Raw genomic sequence first — 8,385 nt, 5'->3', positions numbered from 1 at the left:
TTGCCTAGATTTCTGCAGTAGCTTCCTGAATGATTTCCCCTTTTTTGCCCTTGCCCTACAATCTATTCTCAATTCAGCAGCCAGAGTAATCCTGTAAGAGTATGTCAGGAGCTTCTCACTCTCAGCACTGTAGACATTTAGGCGTGGTGTTTTTTTGTTGTGGGGTTGCCCTGTGTGTTGCAGGGCATTGAGGCAGCATCCCTGACCTCAGCTCGCTGGATGCGAAGTAGTGCTGCCAGCTCCAGGTGTGACAACCAAAAGTGACTCCACGTGTTGCCACAGAATCACCCCTGGATGAGAATCGCTTGTTTGTATCCCTCTTCTGCCCAAAACTCTGCGACGCTTCCCTGTTTCACTGAGTAAATACAAGTCCTTAATAAGCCTATACAGCCCTACCTGACTCGGCCACCTCCCCTACCTTTTTTTTTTTGGCCACGCGTGGCATGTGGGATCTTAGTTCCCCCAGCAGGGATGGAACCCACGCCCCCTGCATTGGAAGCGGAGAGTCTTAACCACTGGGCCGCCAGGGAAGTCCCTCCCCTACCATTTTGTATCTCTTTGATCTCATCTGTTTCTGTCCTTCCTCCTCCTTTATGCTTATCCAGTCACACTGGCTTCCTTCTAGCCACTTCTACCTTAGAGGCTCTGTTCTAACTGTTCCCTCTACCCAGAACACTCTTTCAGATTTTTGTGTGGCTAATTCCTTCAGTTCCTTCAAGTCTGTGCTCAAATTTCATTTTGCCAATAAGGCGTATCCTGATCACCCTTTTATACTACAACCTGGTCCCCTCCCACAATCCTTCTAATCCCCCTTACCTGTTTGTTTTTTTATCGTAGTATTTATCACCATGCAGTATGCTCAGTAATTTACTTTTGATGTCATGTTTGTCTGCTCCTGTTAGTGTGTGTGCCCGCATAAACACATCACTTTGTATTTTCTCTCCTAAATTACCAATGTCTTTTTGTTCAAAAACAAATCTTGTTTTTTTTAATGAATGGAGGAGGGTATTGCTAGATTTGGAGGGAGAGATGGGATTTGCATTGTTATGGATTAAGGGGAAGCAAAGTGAAGAGGGTAGATGGCATAAACCAAAGTACAAGATAAAGAAATATGTAGGTTAGGTATGAAGATAGTTTTTTTTAGTATACCAGCCTGGCTGGAATTAAGGGTTCAGGATTTGGTGTGGAAGAAGATACAGCAATAATGATAGGTTGGAACCAGATGGGATGGTAGGTTGAGGAGTATGTACAGTACAATCCTATCAGAAATGGCGGGGTCATTTAAGATTTGTGAGTCAGACAGTTGAGAAAGATGAAAGTAGTATGTTAACGACAGACACTGTAGTTTGGCTCACTCAGAATCCATTTCAAACTTCTTCTAATGTCTGTTCCTATAGGTTAGAGGCTGAAAAAACTAAACAGTTTCCAGATTATCTTCAGCTAGGCTTCCAGATATGATTTAGTTTCCACCAGTCAGTCATATACATTTGTCTGAGGCTTGAATCCAGAACTGAGTTAAATAGGGAGAGAGGTGGGATATGAGGCATCCATTGTGCTAGAAGCCAGGCATTGTAGTTCTAGAGCTAGTGTATAAAAACAGTGATTCATTTGCTCTTCTGGTCCCATGTTACAGACAAGTCATCTCACACTCCCAACAGGTAAGGTTAGTTTAATAGGCTATTTAGTAGCAACTATATTCTTTCTAAAGCAGTAATTTATTTGTAATCTAGGCTTACCTTTACCCAAATAAGTGTGTTTTCTAATATTCCTCCCAAGCACATATGTTTATAAACAAAATTTGCAATTCGTTTAAGCATAGTAAAATGTGTCCTTCCTGAAAATACCAGGATTTGCCTTTAAGTTAGCACTTTACATTTTAATCGTTTTCTGTTATTAGCCATTTGTTGTACTTCAGTAGTAATCATTTAAGTCTAAAAGATTAAGGACCCTGTTTTAGTAGAAGGACTTCTAATTTTGAGGTTAAATCTTGTATCTTTTTAGGCCTTGCTGTATGTCCTTGTTGTTCCAGTGAGGTTCAAAAGGAATAAATCTGGCATTTTAAAAAATCCTTTGCCACGGTGTGACCCCTATTTAAAAACGTGTAATTTCTATGACTCAGAGCCACAGATATTTTTCTTAACTGGGAGTTAATATATTAGGTGTTTGCCTCCCTTGAAATGATCGTCAGTTATTAAAATTGTTCTGGTCATGGTCCTAAGAGTTTTATACCTAAATTCAATATATGGTTGATCTTAGGAGTCTGGATCCAGCTTTTTCCCATATTATGTTCAAACCAAAAGTTCCCTTGAGACTCCCTTCATTTTTACTGTATCACTAAATGCATGTATCACGTAAGATAAATACCAGATGTCATAACTCATTGTTTATATTATTATTTAGCTTGTCTTTTCAGTGTTTTAAGATTTATATTGCATTGTATAACAAAAACTACTTCATGTTGTTCAGTGCTAATTCATATGTATGTAATGTACTTAATAAAAATGTTGGTTCTGTAAAATTTCTTAATTAACTCCTAATGGTGTAAAAGTTCTTACTCTAACATATTTGAAAAAGATTGCTTAACATCCTATGGAAGGAACTTTTAATCTGTTGTTCATTTTGTAGGTTATTGAAGACAATGGAGTTCGAAGAGTTGTTGTGGTTCCTCAGGCACCAGAGTTTCATCCTGGTGGTCACACAGTCATCCATCGTTCCCCACATCCTCCTCTGCCTGGTTTCATTCCTGTACCAACCATGATGCCCCCTCCACCACGCCACATGTACTCACCAGTAACTGGAGCTGGAGACATGGCAACACAGTATATGACACAGTATCAGTCTTCACAAGTATATGGAGATGTAGGTAAGTATCTAAAAATATTCCTGTTTTATGGAGTTGGCTATTTTTTGCTTGGATATAACAGGTGCTATTACTATATAAAAGAAACAAAAAATGGTAACAATATCACAGTCATTTTCTGTTATTCAAACACTATGTTAAGGGAACTCTATTCAATACTCTATAATGACCTATATGGGAAAAGAATCTAAAAAAGAGTGGATGCAAAAATAAACTCAAAATGGATTAAAGACCTAAGTGTAAGGCCAGACACTATCAAACTCTTAGAGGAAAACATAGGCAGAACACTCTATGACATAAATCACAGCAAGATTCTTTTTGACCCAGCTCCTAGAGAAATGGAAATAAAAACACAAATAAACAAATGGGACCTAATGAAACTTAAAAGCTTTTGCACAGCAAAGGAAACCATAAACAAGACCAAAAGACAACCATCAGAAGGGGAGAAAATATTTGCAAATGAAGCAAATGACAAAGGATTAATCTCCAAGATTTACAAGCAGCTCATGCAGCTCAATAACAAAAAAACGAACAACCCAATCCAAAAATGGGCAGAAGACCTAAACAGACATTTCTCCAAAGAAGATATACAGATTGCCAACAGACACATGAAAGAATGCGCAACATCATTAATCATTAGAGAAATGCAAATCAGAACTACAATGAGATATCATCTCACACCGGTCAGAATGGCCATCATCAAAAAATCTAGAAACAATAAATGCTGAAGAGGGTGTGGAGGAAAGGGAACACTCTTGCACTGTTGGTGGGAATGTAACAGCCACTATGGAGAACAGTATGGAGGTTCCTTAAAAAACTACAAATAGAACTACCATCCAACCCAGCAATCCCACTACTGGGCATATACCCTGAGAAAACCATAGTTCAAAAAGAGTCATGTACCAAAATGTTCATTGCAGCTCTGTTTACAATAGCCAGGACATGGAAGCAACCTAAGTGTCCATCATCGGATGAATGGATAAAGAAGATGTGGCACATATATACAATGGAATATTACTCAGCCATAAAAAGAAATGAAATGGAGGTATTTGTAATGAGGTGGATGGAGTTAGAGTCTGTCATACAGAGTGAAGTAAGTCAGAAAGAGAAAAACAAATACAGTATGCTAACACATATATATGGAATCTAAGGGGGAAAAAAAAGGCCATGAAGAACCTAGTGGCAAGACAGGAATAAAGACACAGACCTACTAGAGAATGGACTTGAGGATATGGGGAGGGGGAGGGGTGAGATGTGACAGGGTGAGAGAGTGGCATGGACATATATACACTACCAAATGTAAAATAGATAGCTAGTGGGAAGCAGCCACATAGCACAGGGAGATCAGCTCGGTGCTTTGTGACCACCTAGAGGGGTGGGATGGGGAGGGTGGGAGGGAGGGAGATGCAGGAGGGAAGAGATATGGGAACATATGTATATGTATAACTGATTCACTTTGTTATAGAGCAGAAACTAACACACCATTGTAAAGCAATTATACTTCAATAAAGATGTTTTAAAAAAAATGAATTATTATAGATCCAAATATATTACCAAATAAAACAAATAGACAAAAAAAAAAAAAAAAAGAGTGGATGTATGTGTATGTATAACTGATTCACTTTGCTGTACACCTGAAACTAACACAACATTGTAAATCAGCTCTACTCCAATAAAAATTAATTTAAAAACAAAACAAAAAAACACTATGTTAAATGTTTCATCCTCATGATCACCTTTCAAGGCAGATGAGTAAACAGAAAATCAAAGAGGGGAAGTAACTTCTATCATGCAGCAATATTTAGTGGGGACACATTCGAACAAGAGGTCTTCTTTGTCCTGCTGCTCTCTAGGCTCTGAGGAAATTTTTTAGCCAGGAATAATCATGCTACTGTTAAATCCTGAAGCCTCTGATGCCACTAACCAAAGCTGCTAGGTTCTGTAAGATACTGAAAAGAACAGTAAGACATAATATCTGCCCTCAGGGAGTTTAAATTGTTGGGAAGAATAGACAACTACACACACACAAAATAATAATCTTATTCTTTCCTATGGCTTTAAATACCATCTATATACTGACAGTTCTTAAATTTGTATCTTCAGTCAAAACCTCTCCTCTGAGTCCCAGACTTTTATTTCTAACTGCCTTTTTTTTTTTTTTTTTTGACCATGCCGTGCGGCTTACAAGATCTCAGTTCCCCAACCAGGGATTGAACCCTGGGCCACAGCAGCGAAAGCCTGGAATCCTATAACCACTAGGCCACCAGGGAACTCCCGTAAACGCCTTCTTGATAACTCCACTTAAGTGTCTCATACATCTCAGTTATAGCATTTTAAAACATAAATCTCAATGATGGAACCTGCTTTTCTCTGCCATCTTCATCCCGATAGATGGTACCACTGTCCGCTCAGTTTGCTCAAGGGAAAACCAGACGTGGCCACATTTGATTTCTCCTCTTTCAACCCCCACTTCAGCTGGTATCTGCTTTCAGAAGTTTCCCAAATGAACCTACTTTTCCTCCACTGCTCCTCAGTTCTAGTCCACCATCAGCTCTTGTCAGGACAGCTGCAACAACAGCCTTGCAGTTGGTTTTCTGCTGTCATTCTTGCCCCCAACCATCCAGGCTCAGCCAGAGTAATCATTTTAAAATATAAATCAGACCATTCTTCTGTTTAACGGATTTCAGTGACTTTCCATTGCATTTATAATAAAATCCTAAACCCTTCCCCTGGACCAGGATTTCTCAACCTCAGCTCTCTAGATCTTTGAGGAAGGATAAGTCTTTATTGTGGAGGACAGAACTGTGCATTATAGGATATTTAGAAGAATCCCTGCCCTCCACCCACTAGATGCCAGTAGCACACAACTCCAGCCCTCACCCTGACTCGACTGTGACAACTAAAAATATCTCCAGACATTACCAGATGACTCCTGGGGGCCAGGATTGGCGCTGGTTGCAAACCACTGCCCTGGACAAGATCCTGCCTTGTCCCACGTGTTCCCATGCATGTGCCCCACCTTCAGTTTTTCAGAACCAAGCTCTTTCTTGCCTCAATGCTTCTACAAATGGTGTTCTCTCTACCGGAAGTGCTCTTCCCCCTTTTCCATGCAAGGCTTCTTCTTTTTTTTTTTTTTTCTTTAGATTTCAGCTTTCAGAGAGATCTTCCCTAACCTTTCCTTGTCAGTCTCTAGCACTGAAACCTTTTGTTTCTTTCACAGAACTTAACACAATTTGATTTTTTTTGTTGTTTTTCTGGATGTCTTTCTCCCTTATTTAACTGTAAACCACCTAAGAACTGAATCTGTTTTATTCATCACTGTTTTCCTTGCACTTAATCAGTACCTGTCATTTACGCTTAGTAAATCTGTAGAAGAAATAACTCTAAATACAAAATTTTAATTGTGTAGCACAGCCTGTAAGTAGTAGATGTATTATATATATTATGTCATATATTACATTTTTTTCAAACTTATTTCTGTTGCCCAAGTAATGCATATTAATTCCATAGGTCTGGGTGTGGTTTGGTTTTCTGCATTTCTAATAAATTTCCAGGTGAGGCTCATGCAGTGGTCCAATGAACATAATTTTGAGTAGCAAGAGTATGTACTATAAATCGGTCTCTTCCATTTTTTTACTCCTAATTATGACTTCGTTTTTTAAAATGTCTTTGAGAGGGACTTCCCTGGTGGCGAAGTGGTTAAGAATCCGCCTGCCAATGCAGGAGACACGGGTTCGAGCCCTGGTCCGGGAAGATCCCACATGCCATGGACCAACTAAGCCTGTGCGCCACAACTACTGAGCCTGTGCTCTAGAGCCCACGAGCCACAAATACTGAGCCCGCATGCTACAACTGCTGAAGCCTGCACACCTAGAGCCCGTGCTCCACAACAAGAGAAGCCACAGCCCTAAGAAGCTTGTGCACCACAATGAAGAGTAGCCCCCTCTCGCCGCAAGTAGAGAAAGTCCGCGCAGCAACGAAGACCCAATGCACCAATCAATCAATCAGTCAATCAATATTTTAAAAATGTGTCTGAGAAAATTATAAGAAAAAGCTAAATATTACAATTTACTACTGTTTTACATTGTTAAAACCCATTGTTATTCAGAGGAGATATGCATTAGAATGTATGAATATGATTCACAGCGATGAGAAGGAAAGTGAAGCATACAGATCTACGAAGAGCACTAATCTGAAAACCAGCTACCCAGTGATGGAAGATAGGAGTCATATTGTATTTGAGGTTATAAGCCAAGGAATTTACCACTAGATCCTAGTAACTTACAGTAGTTTTATAATTAGTAGCTGCCTCCATTACCCCTTTTCCATGCATATTTTGTTTGGATTCCCAAAGTGGAACCTAATCCAACATTTCACTGTCAACAACTATGGTTATTGAGCCTGAACTTTGCTAGACACTATGCTCATACATGTATTATCTCACTTAAGCCTCAATAAAGTCCTCCAAAATACAAATAAAGAAACTGAAGCTCAGAAATGTTAAGTAATTTCTGCAAGGTCACAACTAGTTCATTGTTGAGGATTTTAACCCTCTCAGATCTGTTTGATAATAAATTTCCTGTTACTACAACATATTTTTTATTTTCCCCTCATGGTTCACTTATCATTCTATTTGTGTAGTAAATGAAATATAAAAACATTTGGATAACTACATTTTTAAAGTATGCACTAATTAATTACAGTCCCTGTGTTTTTTTTCTTTTTTTATTGAGATAATTCACGTAACAAAATTCACCATTTTAAAGTGTACATTTCAGTGATTTTTAGTATATTCACTAGATACTACATTCACTACTGCTATCTAATTTCAGAACATTTCTATCATCCCAAAAAGAAACTCCGTGTCTATTAAGAGTCAGTCCCAATTCCCTCTTTTCCCCCACCTCATAATCTACTTTCTGTCTCTGGATTTGTCTGCTCTAGAGGTTTCATGTAAATGTTCATACAATATATAGCCTTTTGTATCTAGCATTTTTCACTTAGCATATTATTTTCAAGGTACATTTCAAGCTTGTACCATGATAAATACTCCTCTCCTTTTTATGGCTGAAAAATATTCCATTATGTGGATATAATTTTGTTTTTCCATTCATTAGTTGATAGACATTTGGGTTGTTTCCACTTTTTGTCAATTATGAATAATGATGCTGTGACATTTGTGTACAAGTTTTTGTGTAGACATATGGTTTCATTTATCCTGGGTATATACCTAAGAGTAGAATTACTGGCTTATATGGTAATTGTATGTTTAACTTTTTGAAGAACTGCAAAGTCGTTTTCCATAGTGACTGTACTATTTTACATTCCTACCAGCAACGTATGAGAGTTCTAATTTCTTCCTATCCTTGCCAAAATTTGTCTTTAGATTCTAGCCATCCCAGTGAGTGTGAAGTATTATCTCAGTATGGTTTTGATTTGCTTGTCCCTAGTAACTACTGATGCTGAGCATCTTTTCATTTGCTTATTGGCAATTTTTATATCATCTTTGGAAAGATGTCTATTTA

General features: G+C 38.4%; 1 protein-coding gene across 7 annotated transcripts in view; it reads left to right on the top strand.

The window, feature by feature from the left end:
• FNDC3A (fibronectin type III domain containing 3A) overlaps positions 1-8,385 on the top strand; it is a 189,280-nt gene that overhangs the window by 130,216 nt on the left and 50,679 nt on the right. For all 7 annotated transcript variants that reach the window (XM_068527049.1, XM_068527047.1, XM_068527048.1 and 4 more), the window contains one exon: positions 2,626-2,863. In XM_068527049.1, coding sequence (XP_068383150.1) covers positions 2,626-2,863 — 238 coding nt within the window. The remainder of the gene's footprint in view (positions 1-2,625; positions 2,864-8,385) is intronic.

The sequence above is a fragment of the Eschrichtius robustus genome, chromosome 18, assembly GCF_028021215.1.
Source record: "Eschrichtius robustus isolate mEscRob2 chromosome 18, mEscRob2.pri, whole genome shotgun sequence".
Taxonomy (NCBI): domain Eukaryota; kingdom Metazoa; phylum Chordata; class Mammalia; order Artiodactyla; family Eschrichtiidae; genus Eschrichtius; species Eschrichtius robustus.
Note: the sequence above shows the minus strand (reverse complement) of the source record. Positions and strands in the feature narration are given on the sequence as shown.